The sequence below is a fragment of the Mauremys mutica genome, chromosome 17 (assembly GCF_020497125.1).
Source record: "Mauremys mutica isolate MM-2020 ecotype Southern chromosome 17, ASM2049712v1, whole genome shotgun sequence".
In the NCBI taxonomy this organism is placed as follows: domain Eukaryota; kingdom Metazoa; phylum Chordata; order Testudines; family Geoemydidae; genus Mauremys; species Mauremys mutica.
The window spans coordinates 7,557,990-7,575,043 of NC_059088.1; the positions used below are offsets into that span (position 1 = coordinate 7,557,990).

At 54.2% G+C, this 17,054-nt stretch overlaps 1 protein-coding gene across 1 annotated transcript in view; it reads right to left on the reverse strand.

Annotated features, from left to right (window-relative positions):
* Window positions 1-1,677: 1,677 nt before the first annotated feature.
* The window catches only part of LOC123351770 (IgGFc-binding protein-like), a 35,136-nt gene continuing 19,759 nt past the window's right edge, over window positions 1,678-17,054 (reverse strand). The window contains exons 10-20 of the mRNA XM_044991383.1: window positions 16,425-16,566; window positions 15,616-15,947; window positions 13,751-14,321; window positions 12,456-13,051; window positions 10,111-10,675; window positions 9,152-9,747; window positions 7,024-7,594; window positions 5,583-5,782; window positions 4,308-4,688; window positions 3,187-3,470; window positions 1,678-1,737 (exon numbers count right to left, since the gene is read on the reverse strand). Coding sequence (XP_044847318.1) covers window positions 1,728-1,737; window positions 3,187-3,470; window positions 4,308-4,688; window positions 5,583-5,782; window positions 7,024-7,594; window positions 9,152-9,747; window positions 10,111-10,675; window positions 12,456-13,051; window positions 13,751-14,321; window positions 15,616-15,947; window positions 16,425-16,566 — 4,248 coding nt within the window. The 3' untranslated portion in view covers window positions 1,678-1,727. The remainder of the gene's footprint in view (window positions 1,738-3,186; window positions 3,471-4,307; window positions 4,689-5,582; window positions 5,783-7,023; window positions 7,595-9,151; window positions 9,748-10,110; window positions 10,676-12,455; window positions 13,052-13,750; window positions 14,322-15,615; window positions 15,948-16,424; window positions 16,567-17,054) is intronic.

The window sequence follows — 17,054 nt, forward strand, 5'->3', positions numbered from 1 at the left end:
AAGATTTTTAGCAGGGCTGCAAATGAGAAGCTGAAAACCACTGCTCTAGGGCATAAGTTGGGGATCTTCAAGTGTCAAACCCTCACAAACTGAGAATCTCAACTTCCAGAAGATGGAGGCTGAGCTCAGCACACTGCTCCTTCTCCCATCCCGCTCTGTCTGAGGGACTCTGTCCTCCTCCTCCACCATAGAAGCATGTCTGTGCCCCCCCACACACACACTTATCTCCATTCTTCTCCATGCCAGGGTCTCTGTAGGTACCCCTTTTTCCTCCTTTCTGTGAGGTTATTCAGTGAGAGGATGGGCTGAGATGGAAGGGTCTTGACACAACAAGGAGCAATGGTCTCAAATTGCAGCGGGGAAGGTCTAGGTTGGATATTAGGAAACACTATTTCACTAGGAGGGTGGTGAAGCACTGGAATGGGTTCCCTAGGGAGGTGGTGGAATCTCCATCGTTAGAGGTTTTTAAGGCCTGGCTTTGACCCCCTGGCTGGGATGATTTAGTTGATGTTGGTCCTGCTTTGAGCAGGGGGTTGGACTAGATACCTCCTGAGGTCTCTTCCAACCCTAATCTCCTATAATCCTGTTTAGAGGAAAGTAATAGACATGGTTGCAGCTGTTTGGTCACCAGCTGTCTTTTTTTTTTCTCCCCGCACCCCCATCCATTTTGAACCAAAATGGCTAGGGTTGTGCCTAGGGCTGCCAGAACCCTTCCTGATACTAAGACTTGACCTATTGCCGTGTCTAAAAGTTGTTTAAGGCCTTACTGTGCTTAGTCAATGGAAACACAGCCTGATGCAAAGACCCATTGATTGCCTTCTAAAAACATCCATCAGTTTCCTTCTGTAGCCTGGACAGCCAGTGACAGTTGTCCTAGCAGTGCTTTGGGATGGCCTTGGACTGAGAGGCAGTGGGCTGTATTGGTTTGAATCCCAGATCTATCCTGGGGCTTCCTTCAGTCAAGGTGACTTCATGCTGCTGATGGCCATCTGAGAATCAGGAACTCTGCTGTAGTTCCACATAAATAGGTGAAATGGTCACTTATACCATGGGCTCAGCAGGGTAGGTACCGGCATGGTTGGCCCTGTTCAGACATAGTGGGGTTCTGATCTGTCTAGGACTCTATTGTGTGCTGGACTAGAAGCTTGGTACTGGTTCTCCAATCTCACAAACCAAGGCCTAACAAGATCCAAGGGATGGAAGCTGACATGTTCAGAAGTAAGGTGCAAAATGTTTAAGGGAGAGGGTAACTAACATGGGGAACATCTTACCAGGGGTCCTGGGCAATTCTCCATACACTGTTAAATCAAGATTGGATGTTCTTTCCAAGAGATCTGCTCTCATTCAATTAACTGGTGTGGGAATTAAATTCAGTGAAGTCCAGTTTTATGCAGGATGCCAGAGTGTGTAGATGACTACAATGGTCTGGGCTTGTCTATGAAATCACACTTCACTAATGCCCCGGGGCTCTGAAACGCTCTGCCAAAACCTTCCACGCGTACCCTGCTAAGAGGGATAACACAAGCGCAGGGTGAGACAACGAAGCTGCACAAGGGTATTGAAAGGATTGCAAGGATTTATTGCTGTAGACACACTGATTGATATTACAGTGGCTTATAACTGGCCGTCAGGTATCACAAATACCTTGGGGTGGTTTGTGCATTTGTTTAGACAATTGCTGAGTCAAATGTCGGTGCAGTGCTGATCTTTGATGGTCCCAGGTGGAGCTATTCTTTGCTAAAAGAGAGAAAATAGTAATTAGCATCTACACTGAGCCAAAAACACACATGAACTAGAGCTGGGCTGCTGCTGGTTTGTGGGCAGGGGGTCCACAGGCCAAAAATTCATTTTGGGTCATTTTGGTTCACTCTCAACAAACTGAAAACTCAAAATTGGTGTTAGCTGGAACACAACTTGTTTTGACCAAATCAAAAGAGTCTGTGGCCACATTTAAAATGGAAAAATGACAAAAAATGGATAAATTCATTGGGGTCTTGGCAAACAGAAAATCAACAACAAATTAGGGTTGGGTGAAAAAATTTTCCTGGAAAACTGAATGAATTTTGTGCTTGTTGTCCATCGAACGTGTTTGGGATTTTTAGGTAAAACAAAACAAAAAAAAGCCCCCAAACTGAAATATTTCAATTTTGAAATGCTGTTGCAGTACCTTAGGGAAGCTGTAGTTCAGGTTCCTCATATACCGATTCTCATCTATAGGCCAGGTTCCCAGGTAGGAATATATCTCCCATGATGCACCAGTCTTCCCTCTTGGTGAAGGGAGAGGGTCTATCATGGCAGTCACCTGGCTGTGTTGCATCATGGGAGATATACTCCAGCAAGGGAGCCCAGCCTATACATAAGAATGGTGACATGAGGCACCTGAACTACAACTCCCATCAGGCACTACAGCACCATTTCAAAATCTAAATATTTTGGTTTTCCAGTACTCAGTTTTCAATTAATCTAACTTTGTCATAAGAAACAGACACTTTGAGAGAGAGAGAGAGAGAGAGAGAGAGAGAGAGGAAATAGTTTCAACACAACCCCAATTTTTCAAATCAGTTTTAGTAGAAATTTTTCAACCTATCCTAATCTTTACACAAGGCTCATCCCATCCCCACACAATGGCCTTGTAATTAAAGCTCTGCATTTGGATGTGGGAGATCTCGCTTCAGTCCCCAGCTGGGAAACAGGCTTCCTAGGTTCTCAAATGCTACAGCAGTGTCTCCGCTCCTGTTCTGGGCCATGTTGTAAACCACAATTTCTGGGCCTCTGTTTCCCCACGTGTGAAACAGGCATGATCATCCTTCTGTCTGGCTAGTTAGAGACACTGGGGCAGGGAGCTCTCTTGCTATGTGGCAGGAAGTACCTGCAACTCATGCAATTGCAGGAGGTGCCTGACCTGGTGACAAAGGGAAAGCCAAAATGAAACGCAAACCCCACCCAGAGGGATGCGGGGCAACACTGCCAGGGATCCTGGAAGTGAGCTCTGCAGTGGGCCACCACTACCAGAGTACCGATGACTAGAGCTGAGATATGGTGGGAAGCCATGTTGGCTAGATGGCTTGAGAGAGGTTGGGAACGAGTGGGGTGTGGGTCTGAAAATCAATGGGATCTGGGCATCCTCTGGAGACACAGAATGGGGTGTTGAGGTTGCCAAAATAGGCCGTCTGCAGAGCCACTCACCACCCGGAGAAGTCTCTGGCCTTCCAGGCAGCAACGACCTCCGCGAGGTTCCCCGTGACCTGCCCGCTGGGCAGCCGCAGGTCATCAGACATGTTGCCATTGAAGTTCCCACAGGGTGCGCACAGCTTGTTAGCCAGGCTCTCACCGACTCTCAATGTCACCTCCCCACTGGGGCTGAACAGAACCTGCAGTCCCGAGGCCTGGACCACGGCCACGCCGCCCTGAGACTCGCTCACAGACACGTTGGAGATCTTCGCCGGGAGCGGCACTGGGCGCCCGTTCACCTGGAACAGACAGACGGGGAGGTCAGGAAGACACGGGGATGAGTGAGATGGAGCGATAACATTGCAGGGCAGCGGGGCCTGGAGTCCATGGGCCACGTTGCAGGGCAGTGGGATCAGCTGGTTCTGTCAGAATGTGGAATTCCTCTCCCCTCCCATTCGGAAAATGACCGGTTTTGGCATAGAAACAATTGGATAAATCGGCAGAAAACATCAAGAAAAACCTGGCCCGTTTCCAAAACGGGCAGCACAAAAATCACTTCCTGTGAATGTTCGATATTCCCAGGATTTTAATTTCCAGCAGCTCTGTCTGCAATAACTGTAAAAAGCCGCTATGTCCACACACAACAGGAGGGGCAACGGAGGTCTTGGGTCTGCCTAGAGTCAGTTCTAGTAGGTTAGAGGAGTGGGCTGGGGAGAGTTTGAGAGCCAGGACTCCTGGGTTCTGTCCCCAGCTCAGTGAGGGGAGTGGGGTCTAGTGGGTTAGAGCAGGGGGGCTGAGAGCCAGGACTCCTGGGTTCTGTTCCCAGCTCGGGGAGGGGAGTGGGGTCTAGTGGGTTAGAGCAGGGGGGCTGAGAGCCAGGACTCTTGGGTTCTGTTCCCAGCTCGGGGAGGGGAGTGGGGTCTAGTGGGTTAGAGCAGGGGGGCTGAGAGCCAGGACTCCTGGGTTCTGTTCCCAGCTCGGGGAGGGGAGTGGTGGGCATCTAGTGGGCTAGAGCAGCATGCAGGGAGGGGTTGGGAGCAAGGGCTCCTGGATTTTATTATTTAGTTAGAGCTTGGCTCTGATAGAAGGAAGCTCTCCCCTGTGTCTCAGCCAGTTCTCACCCGGTCCCCTCTTACCCACGTCTCCTTGTTCCTCTTGACAACGACAAAAGCCTCCGGGAAGAAGATGTAGATGGCTGCACCAGCCACCACTCCCCCGCTGCTGCACTGCTGGACCTCTACCACCACCCTAAACCAGGAGGGGGCGCTGCTGTTGCAGAGTGAAGCCACCTCATAGGCCCCACTGTCGAGGATCTTCCCCCAGGCGCCGTCGAAGGAGGTGAGCCGGGCTCCGGGAACCAGCGTGCACCGGCCTTCCCGCTTCACGCAGCCGCGCACCCCGTCCTGGAGCACACAGGCCTCTCCAGCAGGGCAGCTGTGTGGCTCACAGACAAGCCCGCCTGTGGCACGGCAGGTGCACTTCTCGGAGCAGTCGCTGGAGACAACGCTCTCCCCGGCCTGCAGGGAAATTCCCAAACAACTTGGTTAAATTTCCACTGGAGAGAGTGTCAAGTCTCCATATCAGCAGCGGGAAGCAGCCACATCTCCCTCCCCAGCAGGCAGCGGATGGGGACTCTGCTAAGAACAGATGCAGAAGCACTGATAATGCCAAGACAGACTGCCCAGATCGGCTGGGAGAGGCCTGATTTCAGGCGCCCACTCCCAGCCTCTCAAACAGCTGCTTGTCCCTCCCTTCATCTTTCAGCTTAAGGGAGTCAAATCTCACCATCCCTGGACTCCGTGGTATATAAACACCCCCCAGCGCGAAGCAGCGAGCAAACAGAAAACAGCAACACAGACACGAGTAAGCTGTGTGAACAGCCATTTTTTTGCCTTGCTGGCAACTCCAAAAGAAGTTGATTCAGGTCAAACTGAAAATGAAATTCATCAAAACTTTCAGCGCATTGAAAAGTCCAAAATATATCGTGTCAGGTCAAACCAACTATTTTGTTTCAACAAAATCTAAATGTTTTGTTTCAATGTCCACTATTTTTAAACCCTGGAGATTGGCTTTATTCAGACAACTGAAGGAAATTTTGAAACAGAAAAGCTGATTTGGACCACCCCCCCAAAAATCGAAATGTTTTGTTTCACAGGTGACCCTGTTAAAACATTTGCGATTGGTTCAGTCGCATGCCCCAGAATTCACAAAAAACCTGGTCCAACTGGCAGCCTATGGGACGGATCCAGCCTCCAGGACTATTCCATCCAGCCCACAACCACACATTCTACAACAAAACTGTTCTAATCGCTGCACAATGTGACCTCACATGCACCATCCCTGCAGGTCAGCAGGTAGCAACGGCAGCAGCCAGCCTGAGAAACTTCACACCCTGATAACCCAGCACCCACCTTGACGTAGCGTCCATCACGCACACAGCCGCACCTGTCCATGGACATGCACCCCTCCCCATCGGCCGCATAGCCCACATCGCACTGGCAGCCTTCAAAGCACTTGCTGGTGCATTGGGCAGGGGTGGACAAGCCAGCACAGGTGAAATCACAGGATCTAGTGCACAGCTCGTAGTGGCTGTTGGCTGGGCAGGCCAAGGCTGGAGAGAGAAACAGAGTAAATGCTCAAGCAACACTGCAGCAAAGCCATGTGTTTTAGATCCATCACCGGCACCCACCCACACACATTGGGGAGTGGGTCTGGTACAGCAAAGTCAGGTGAATAAGGGTCTAGCTACACTACAGATTTAAGCCGACCCATGTAATTACTGCAGTGGCTGATGTCCACGCTACCCTCCTTCTGTCAGTGATGCGCGTCCTCACCGGGAGCACTTCCACCAACTGGGAGCAGGGACCAGCCACCTGGGCTTCTCGCCTCCCCATTCCCAGCCAGGAGCGGGGGCAGCCACTCGGGCATCTCGCCTCCCTGAGTAGGGAGCTGGGCAGGCACAGCCTGGCTCAGAGCAGGCTCTAACTGCCCAGCGTTCTCCAGGGAGCCGTTTCAACTGAAGACAGCCAACAGCCGTTGTAAGGAGCACAGTGTCTACACGGACGCGGCCTTGCCCTGACTACACTGACAAAAGTCCGCCGCCGCTAAGGGAGGTGGAGTTATGATGTCGGTGTAGTCGGGCACTTACGCCTGTGGGACAAGGCTGTAGTGTGTACGCTGGCATAGCTCGGTCGCCTACGCTGCTACAGCTGGTTGGCACTTTAGCTTAAAACAGCACTCTTGACATCCTGACACAGACGGTCACAAGACACCTTTGGGTTAGTTACTTGTATCAAATCTTTGGGCCTTGCACCTTAGCTAGTTTGGCTATGCTACTGTTACAGGGTCCTGTAGGCTCTTCCGTTACTGCCTTCAGCCACACCTACAGCTTATGTAGCGTATGCCCATATACCTATAGCGACATAGCTACATGGGTCAATAGCAGTGCAGATGTGCCCACCGGGGCTCTGAGACCCACCCCCCAATCCTTTTCACCGCCGGTGGTCTGGTTTTGTGGCTGGGTTGGTTGGGTGGTTATGTTGCCACAGAGATGCATTTTTTAAGACTCCAATATTCTGGGTTCAATTCCCAGCTCCACCAGGGACTCCTTGGCCTGAGCAAGTCAAGTTATTTTTCTGGATGTTTCCTAGTTTGTTTGGGTTTTTAATGACCAAGCTGCTGATGATGAGCAGGTTTTTTGGGGGGTGGGGCAGAGAGAGGGTGGAGAGAAGGTTGGGATCAGGAGATCTGGGGTCCCAGGGAGTGGGGATGATGGGGTGGGGGCAGACAGAGGAGGGAAGAGGTCTGGGAAGTTACCTCAGCCCAGGGCTGTAGGTTGCTCTATAAACTTACGGCAGAAGGAGGCTGTTCTCCAGGCTCTGATCTTGGCCCCAGCTGCCTGGCATGCGGCTGCGTAGGCCTGGAGGCTCTGGCACAGGGTCTCTCCCGCCCCATTAGTGGCACACATGTCGTAGAGACAATGGTTGAAGTACTCGGCGGGGCTGACCAGCAAGTGACAGTCTCTGAAGGGACCCGAGGCAGTTCTGATCAGCCCACAGGAGCTCTCGACCTGGTACGGTGCTGTCTTGGCTGCATCGCAGACGGGGCACCTCTCACCACAGCCATCGGCGCAGGTGGCACCATCAACGGGCACCTTCCAGGAGGCCCCGAACTCATCCGCGTTCCGTGCGCTTTTCCCACCGGGCAGCAGGAAGTCGTCGTTCTTGTCGCCGTTGAAGTTGCCACACAAGCCACACACGTTTCCCTTGTAGGAGCTGGGGACGGACACCAAGGCGTAGTAGGAAGCATCGTAAAGGACTTTGAGGCCAAAATCGGTCTGGACCACGACATTCTTCCCCTCCTGGTTCACACGGATTCTCCCGCTGTCTAGGGCCAGTGGCAGAGCATAGAGCTCCCCGTTCACCTGTGCCAAGGAAAGGGACGTTTGCCCATCACTGCATTAGATTCCAGAAAGACTGACCTGAGCTTTGTCATGTAGCTTCCATAGGCTGATCTACTGGGGCTTCCTGGGACTCCGAGCCCATATTGGCTCTTCTTCCTAGGGTCTCTCCTCTAGCTAGTCCTCCAGGACACATACCTGGGCGAGACAAATCACCAAGGCCTCTCTCATTGCCGTCTATTTCTTTCTTTATCTTGTCTTAGCTTAATGCAGGATCTTGATGTAAATGCAGTTGGGAGAGGTTGGGTGGATTCTGGGGAGAGGCTGCCCCAATGTTCGCGAAGACGTAACCCAGACTACCACCATTTTTTGCCCCATGCTTGGGGCTAGACTAGTTCTAGACTCGGCGTAGAAGACCATCGGCATTTCTGAGTTAGTAGAACTGCTCTGAAAATGGGCTTTTTCCCACCCCTGCCCCAAGGAAAATTTCAACTTTTTTCTGCAAAACACCAAAATATTTCTGACATGGTGCCGTGGTGCCGCAGGGGGGTTTGTTATACAGTCGGGGGAAATGAGGCACGTAAAGGGGAAGGGACCTGCCCACAGTCAACCAGCAGAGCAGCTGGGAATAGAGCCCAGGTGTCCTTGCTCTGTTCTAGGTCCTTATCTGGCCTGCATTAATTTGGTATCTGAGCAGCCCTTTAGCATACACCTCTACCTCAATATAACGCTGTCCTTGGGAGCCAGAAAATCTTACCGCTTTATAGGTGAAACCGCATTATATCGAACTTGCTTTTATCCACCGGAGTGCACAGCCCCACCCCCCTGGAGCGCTGCTTTACCGCATTATATCCAAATTTGTGTTATATCGGGTCGCGTTATATCGGGGTAGAGGTGTATTTATTGACAATCTGCCTGGGAAGCAGGGCAGTGCCATTATCCCCATTGTACAACTGGGAGGCACAGATGGACAAAGAATCTGTCTTCATTGCACAGCTCACCCGAGTCATTGGTACTCGATTCTGAGCTTAGCCGAGCCCGGGTGTGTCCCTCCCCATATTCCCGTGCCCTTGCCATCACCGGGCTTGCCCTTGTCTGCCTGGGGGGGTAGCTTGAGTGATGAGACACTCTGGGATCCTTTCCCAGTCAACTGCGAGAGAACTTGCCTGTCCTTAGGCAGGGATGTAGGAAGGCACTGGAGGACCATCCACACTTGAATGACTGAGCCTGCATCAGCTTCCAGCCCATGTTGAAATTCTAACCCACCAGGAGCTGGGTCCGCTAGCCAGGGTTTAAAGCCCCAGGTCAGAGGTTTTTCCATGTGAACAGTAGAAAGGTTTGGGCTAACACACAGGTTACATGTATAGGGATGTGCTCAAGGTCACACAGCAAACCTCTGATGGAGCAGGGACAGGCACTCAAATCTCCCAAGCACCCTCCCCACGGGGGCCATCCCTCCCCTCCACTCCAGCCACTAAGCTATGCTGCCTCTGAACGTCAGGGCACCCGGGTCAGGCTGCGGAACAACCAGCAAACATGGCGTTGGCCAGCAACGGGGCTCAAAGCACACAGGGACCTTACCACGACTGCCCATTTCCTCCCCCTCTCCACGGTGATGGCGTAGCCACGGACAGAGACTACCAGCGACCTCGTCCGAGCCACGCGACCATCGCCAGAGCTCTCCTTCTCCACCACCAAAGAGAAGTTCGCCAGTCGGGAACTGCTGCTGCAGAGCTCGGCTAAGGTGTAAGTGCAGGAGCCCTGAAAGTCAAAGGCCCGTCCGTCGAAGGTCAGGTAGTGGGAATCGCCAGCCACGGTGCATTTGCCGCAGCCCATGGCGTGGCAGCCCAGGACTCCGTTCTCCACCCTGCACTGCTCGTTGGCTCCGCAGGAGGCCTCCTGGCACTCGACGACCCCGTTGTCTTGGCACCGGCACCGTTCCTGGCAGGAGGCGCTGGCGTAGAACTCCTCTCCCTTCCTGTAGTACCTGCCCTGGTGCACACAGCCGCACTGCGCGACGGGGACGCACCGGTCTCCGCTCAGGAGGAACCCGGCATCACAGAAACACCCTTCGGCACAGGGGGCGTCGCAGTTGTCCGGTGCCGAGAGCCCGTGGCAGGTGGCAGGGCAGCCGCTCCCACAGAGCTCGTAGTGGGAGTTACGGGGGCAGGTGGGGCCTGCAGGAGAAGATCAGAGGGAACGTGCAGATGTAGGTGAGATAAAAGGCCCATTAAGGTACAGTGGACAGATCTGCGGTGGGTGTGAAACTGGGAGTCAGGACTCCTGGGTTCTATCCCCAGCTCAGGGAGGGGAGTGGTGTCTAGTGGTTAGAGTGGGGGGGGCTGGGAGCCAGGACTCCTGTGCTCTATCCCTGGCCCGGCTGCGTGAGCCTCAGGCCAATCCCCATTAGATAGCAATAAGCCACAAATGTGTGTGGCATGTGGGTGAGAAATTCTGACACACACCCACCGCGTCCCCAGCAGCAGGGGCTGGTGAGCACGCGCCCGTCCCTAAAGCAGAGTCCCGCAGGCGACACTCACTGCAGAACGAGGCCGTCCTCCAAGGCCCTATCTGGATGCCCCCAGCCTGGCAGGCTGTCATGTAGGCGCCGATCGCGTCGCACAGAGCCGAGTAATGCCCCTTGTACTGGCAGGTGTCGGAGAGACAATCATTGAAGAAGGGGGCTGGGTCGATGGCCCCGTGGCACTGTCTGAATGGCCCATCCCCTCTGGTGATGACCCCGCAGTACTGGTCTCCCTTGTAGGGTTGTCTCTGAGCCTCGCTGCAGACTGGGCAGTCCCCGGTGCAGCTAGACGAGCACCCCGGGACGTCACCAACCTTCCAGCTCTCTGCGAACTGGACGGCGTTGGCGGCCCGGCTCCCATCCCTCATGGTCAGATCTTGGCCAGGGCTCTGGTTGCCATTGCCACACAGACCGCAGAGGGCGTTGGTGTAGGTGTTGGGCACGGTGACCCGGACCAGGCCGCTCCCGTCGAAGGTCACAATCAGGGCGAAGGCAGTCTTGATGAGGACTTGGGCTCCGCTGACGTAGGCCTGTAGCTTCTCCTCATGGTAGAAAGGCAGATCCACAAAGACTCCATCCACCTGGAACAGACATGGCAGAGCCTGGGCTTAATTTTGAATGAACACCACTAGTTGGGGGCAGGGGACAGGGACCCAGGCCTCCAGAGTTCTATCCTGTGACGAAGTTGGGGATTTTTGTAGTGTTTTACGTGAATAGTATGTATGTGCCTCAGTTTCCCTGTGTTGCCTGTTTAACACGGTGGTGGGAGAGGGTTTGTTGTTGCAAAGGACCAGGAGTGACCTCGCAGCCAGAACCCCCGGACAATGGCCTGGAGCTGGGGAACCCTAACAACTGGTGACCTGGTGACTAAGAGGCCCACCCCAGCTTGGCAGTCAGCTGGTTCTGGCCAGTGGGAGGACAAAGGGCTGAGGAGAGCGGGCCCTGGTGACCTGACCAGCCAGTTCCAGCCAGAGGGGAACAAAGGACGGAAGAGAGAGGGCCCCAGTGACCTTATTTACCTGGGACAGAGGACAAAAGACGGGGGAGGAGCTGTTGGGGGAGGGGATATAGGATGCCCATCTGGAAGGAGGGGGCTGCTGGACTGGAGAGAGAGAGCAGGCAGAGCCCACCTGGCTGCAGGGGAGACTGGGATGTGCTGTGCTGAGGGAGGCCAGGCCTGAGGCCCTGAGAGTTTCCTGTGCTGGGTTCAGATGCTCAATAAACCCTCCTGTTTTACGCTGGCTGAGAGTCGCTCTGGGCTAGAGATCAGGGGGGCATTATTCCCTCTGGGAGTGGAGGCCCCGGGGGTCCAGAGCGAGTGGACTCCCTGAGGGGGCCCACGGCGAGAGACGTGCTGAGGGCTCAGAGGGGAGTGGTTCCAGGAGGAGGAGGGGCCTACGGCTTGACCCCCGAGAAGGGCTATCGCACTGAAGGGAGTTGCCCCCAGGTATCATATGGAGCTGAGAGAGAGCACGAGTCCTGTGAGTCCATGACATATCCACAGCTCTGGGTGGGAGTAGTGTCTAGTGGTTAGAGCTGTGAGCCAGGACTCCTGGGCTCTATTCCCAGCTCTACCACTGACTGTCTATGTAATTTTGGCCAAGTCTTTGTCCTGCTGTATGCCTCAGTTTCCCTGTTAATTAAACAGGAGTGGTACGTATTCTTTCTACAGAGCCTGGAGACCTGTGCCTGAAAATCACCAAGGAATGGCTGAGTAGAAGCCTTGAGCTTTGTAACAGTAATCTCCTCCCCGTTTCCTGCGCCACAGCTCTGCGCTGGGCAGCTGGGCTGAGCACTGACATTGAGGGGAGAGCGCCCCCTACTGAGCCCCCACCCCCATTATGTAGCTGTGGATCATGCATACAACATGGCACTGAAATTTTCCAACATACCAGATACCTGCTTAACTATGGGCTCCTTGGTTTACACAGACACCAGAACTCACATCCTCTGTGGATTTACCATTGACTCCAATAGAGTTACGGCTGATTGACACAAGCTGGGATCTGGCCCCATTGACTCCAATGGAGCTGCAGCCGATAGACTCCAGCTGGGATCTGGCCCCATTGACTCCAATAGAGCTGCAGCCGATAGACCCCAGCTGGGATGTGGCCCCATTGACTCCAATGGAGCTGCAGCCGATAGACCCCAGCTGGGATCTGGCCCCATTGACTCCAATGGAGCTGCGGCCGATTGACCCCAGCTGGAATCTGGCTCCATTGACTCCAATGGACCTACGGCCCATTGACCCCAGCTGGGATCTGGCCCCATTGACTCCACTTCAGCGATAGCCCATTCCCACCCACTGGGGATCTGGCCCCAAGATCCCCGCTCTTCAGAGGGCCATGGCTGTTTCCCTACCTGGATCCTGCGAGGGTGCTGCTGGCTGACAGTGATGGTTCTGCCGTACACCTCCAAGGTCATCACCTTGGCAAAGGACAAGGCCCTGCTGCCACGGTTGTTCCAGATTGTGATGTTGAATGGGGTTAGCGTGGGGTCCCTGGAGCAGAGCCCAGCCAGCTGGTAGATGCACGTGCCTTGGAAGTCATATCTTCTCCCAGTGAAGGTGGTGTAATGATGGTCCCCGGAGGCCGTGCAGGTGGAGTAGCTGATTGCGTGGCAGCCACGGACCCCATTGACCACGGCGCATCTCTCGCTGGCCTTGCAGCTGGTCTCCTGGCAAACCACCATGCCCAGGCGGGGGTCACACCTGCACCGAGAGCGGCAGTTCTCGTCGGCCCAGAACTCCTCGCTGGGTTTGTAGTATTGGCCGTTATAGTCGCATCCGCAGCTCCCCACAGGGACACACTGGCCGGCACTCAGGACGTAACCATCGTTACACTGGCAGGTCTCCACACAGGGCTCCCGGCAGGAGGAAGGGGCAGTTCGGTCAGAGCAGCTGGCTGGGCAGGCGTTCCCACAGGCCTCGTAGTGGCTGTTCTCAGGGCAGGGCAGGGCTGGGATCAGAGTTGGGCGAGAATTACCAATAGCCAAACTGACTGAACAGCTATCCCGATGCATAAGACTGTGGTCCAGCCAATCCTGTATCCCACTTCCCTTTGAGGATGCTACACACTCAAGCATCACACACGCAGCAGCTAGCTGCAGACTGGAGTAAAATCCCTTCCTGACCCTGCAGTCAGTCATACCCTGAAACCTGAGAGCTGATTGAAAAATGAGGGTTTTCCTCCCATGGAAAATGTCAATTTTGGGTGAAAATTTCAGCTGACAACAAAGAAAGAGAAATCTAGAAAGTTCTATTCAGAAATGCTGTCCTAGTGCCTCCTGGGGGCCATAGTTCAGGTGTCTCATTCTCATCTATAAACCAAGCTCTGGGTTGGACTGCATCACCCATGATGCACCATGCTCTCCCCTTTTGGAAAGGGGAAGCAGTGCATCATGGGAGTCAATAGCCCTGGTGCATCATGGGAGATGTAGAGCTGAGGCTAGACCCCAGGAATCCAGACTCCCAGCCCACCCTGCTCTGACCCACTAGACCCCACTCCCCTCCGACAGATGGGATAGAACCTAGAAGTCCTGGCTCTGAGCCCCCCTCTGCTCTAACCACCAGACCCCACTCCCTTCCCAGAGCCAGGGATAGAACCCAGGAGCCCAGCCCCCCACTCTAACCCTCTCCCCACTGGCCCCACACTCACTGCAGCCGGATTGCGTCCTCCAATCGCGGACCACGACCCCCTCCTTGCGGCAGCTGGCGGCATAGGCACCCAGCGCCTGGCACAGCATGCTCTTGGCACCACCGTTGAGGCAGACGTCGTAGACGCAGCTGTCGAAGAAGTTATCCGGGCTGAGCTTGCGGTGGCATTCGCGGAAGGGGCCATCCACCTTGGCAATCAGCCCGCAGGCCTCATCCCGGTGGTAGCGCTGCCGCTGCTCCTCCTCACAGGTCGGGCATTTCCCTTGGCAGACGTGCCAGCAGAATGGGTCGCGGTCCCTCACCTTCCAGCTGGCAGCCCACTCCACCACCAAGCTGAGCCGGGCGCCGGCCGGCGTTGCCATGTCGTCTGCTGGGTCCTGGTTGTAATTCCCACACAGGCCGCAGGTGGCACCATAGTAGCTGCTGGGCAGAGTCACCTCCAGCAGCCAGTTCCAGTCGAAGGAGACCTCCAGGCCGAAGGCCGTCTGCAGCACAGCGCTCAGGCCGCTCTGGAAAAGCCGCAGCTTGCCGTCGGCCAGGGTCAGCGGCAGGCTGGTGACGATGTCATTCAGCTGCAAAGGGGAAGGGTGGGGGCATTAGGGTCGCGGCCATCCACACCTGGGACAGCAAAGGGCGTGCATGACAATGCAGCGTTGGGGCGCGGCGCATTAGGGTACGTGTGCTCCGGAAGATGAAGATGTAGATGTAGAGTAGAGTGGTAGCGTGGTGTGTTGGGGGTGACTGTGTATTGGAAGACTGGGAAGGTCTAGGTTGGATATTAGGAAACACTGTTTCACTAGGAGGGGGGTGAAGCACTGGAATGGGTTCCCTAGGGAGGTGGTGGAATCTCCTTCCTTAGAGGTTTTTAAGGTCAGGCTTGACAAAGCCCTGGCTGGGATGATTTAGTTGGGGATTGGTCTTGCTTTGAGCAGGGGGTTGGACTAGATACCTCCTGAGGTCTCTTCCAACCCTAATCTTCTGTGATTCTATGCCATACACAATACAGTGGCGGCCTTGTGTGCTGGGGGTGCGGGTGCAACGGAGGATGCAATACACAGTACAGTGGTAGCGTTGTGTGTTGGGGGTGACGGTGTATTGGAAGATGCCATACACAATACAGTGGCGGCCTTGCATGCAGGGGGTACAGATGCTATGGAGGAGGCTATAAGCAATGTAGTAATAGTGTTGTGCTGGAAGTACAGTGTATCGGAAGATGCTATATAGCACACAGTGGCAGCATTGTGTGTTTTGTTGGGAGTACAGATGCTACAGAAGATGCTACACAATACAGTGGTGGTGTATTGTGTTGCAGGTACCAGGGCTACAGAAGATGCTATACACAATACAGCGGCAATGTTGTGGTGCTGTGTTGTGTTGAGGGTACTGGTCTATCGGAAGATATTATATACAATACCATTGCAGCACTGGGTGTTGTAGCGTGTTGCGGGTACCAGTGCTACAGAAAACGCTATATAGAATATTGTGTCGGTGTTGTCTGTTGTGGTATATTGTGTTGCAGGTGCTATGGAAGATACTATACACAATACAGTGGCAGCACTGTGTGTTGTGTTGGGGGTTCAGGTGTTTAAGAATATGTTGTGTTGCTGTGAAGCATGTTGTGGTGGCGTGATGCTATGTGTGCTGTCTCGTGCCACAGTTGCGCTGTGCAAAGCTGTGTTGTGTTGCCATGAGGTTTTATGTGTTGCAGTCGTGCTATGCTGTGTTGTGTTGGTGTGAAGCACGTTGTGTTGCAGTTGTGCTGTGTTGGTGTGAAGTATTTTGTGTTGCAGTTGTGCTGTGTTGGTGTGAAGCACGGTGTGTTGCCCTTGGTCTGGCTGGAAGCCCGACCCGACCCGGGAGACTCACCCGGACTTTGCCGACCTCTTTCTTGTAGATGGAGATGTTGTACCCGTAGACGTAGATGTTGGTCAGGCGCACATAGGAGACAGCCTGGTTGCCCCCCCTGTTGTCGTTCTTCTCATCGATGGTGAAGGGCTCCAGGGTGGGGTCGGTCCCGCAGTACTTGGCCAGGGTGTAGGTGCAGGTACCCTGGAAGTCAAAGTTCAGCCCGTCGAAGGTGTGATAGTGCGGGTCCCCCCAGCCCCAGCAGGTCTTCTTGTAGTCAGGGACACACGTTGCACGACCGCTCTCGACCTTACATGTCTCCTTGGTCCGGCATCTCAGGGATTTGCAGGGGTCTGCAGGGAGAGAGCCCAGCCGGGGCAGGATGGGAGGGTGAGAACTGGTTGGGAGCTGGCATGGGGTACGCTCAGAGCCACCCCCATCAGCCTAAGGAGGTGTCCAACCAAAATGTTCAGCAGAACAAAGCAGAGGTCAGGGCTAGACTTTCTATAACTGCAAGGCAGTAGCAGATCTGGGGAAAGAACCCAGGAGTCCTGGCCCCTAGCCTCCATTCCTGCTCTAACCCACTAGGCCTCATTCCCTGCTCAGAGCTGGGATACAACCCAGGAATCCTGACTCCCAGCCTCCCACCCCAACCACTAGACCCAACTCCCCACCTAGAGCTGAGATAGACCCCAGGAGTCCTGACTCCCAGCCCTGCCCCCCACTCTAACCCTTAGACCCCATTCTTAGCTGGTAGCATTGACAATCACCTATATACTCTGGCCCCGATAACCCCTCATGGCATGTTTACATCAGCCACTGTCCTTTACCTTTGTTGATGCAGCCCATGACACCATCTTTGATCTCACAGGTCTCATCACTGGCACAGCTGTGGGACTCACAGCTCAGCCCTCGGGCCGGGCTGCAGCTGCATCTTTGCTGACACTCGCTCACCAGCACTGTCTCGTTGGGCTGTTTGAGAAAGGGGAAATAATCCCATGTCACAGAGCAGAAAAATCAAGTTCTGCTTCATCAACCTGTGGAACCCACTGCTGCAGGATATTAGAGAGAGGATGCTGCAGTGGGAGCTTGCTTAGATTTCTACTGGATCATCTCGTCTGATCTCCTGTAGAACACAGGCCAGGGAACTTCCCCCAGTTATTCCCGGGTTGAGCCCAATCATTCGTGTTTGGCTAAAGCATCTTCCACAAAGGCAGCCAGACGGGGTTGGAAGACACTAAGGGACAGAGAATCCAGCACTTCCCTTGGGAGTTTGTCCCACTGGTTAATCACCCACGCTGCTAAACAGCTGTGCCTTATTTCCAATCTGAATTTGTCTGGTGATGACAAGAAGAAAGAGCAAGTTACAGGAAGCTCCAGTCTCTTTCAGGGAACAGGCCGATCAGGGAGATGACCCCAGCGCTGTGGGATAGTGTTGATCAATATACATGGGGCTAACA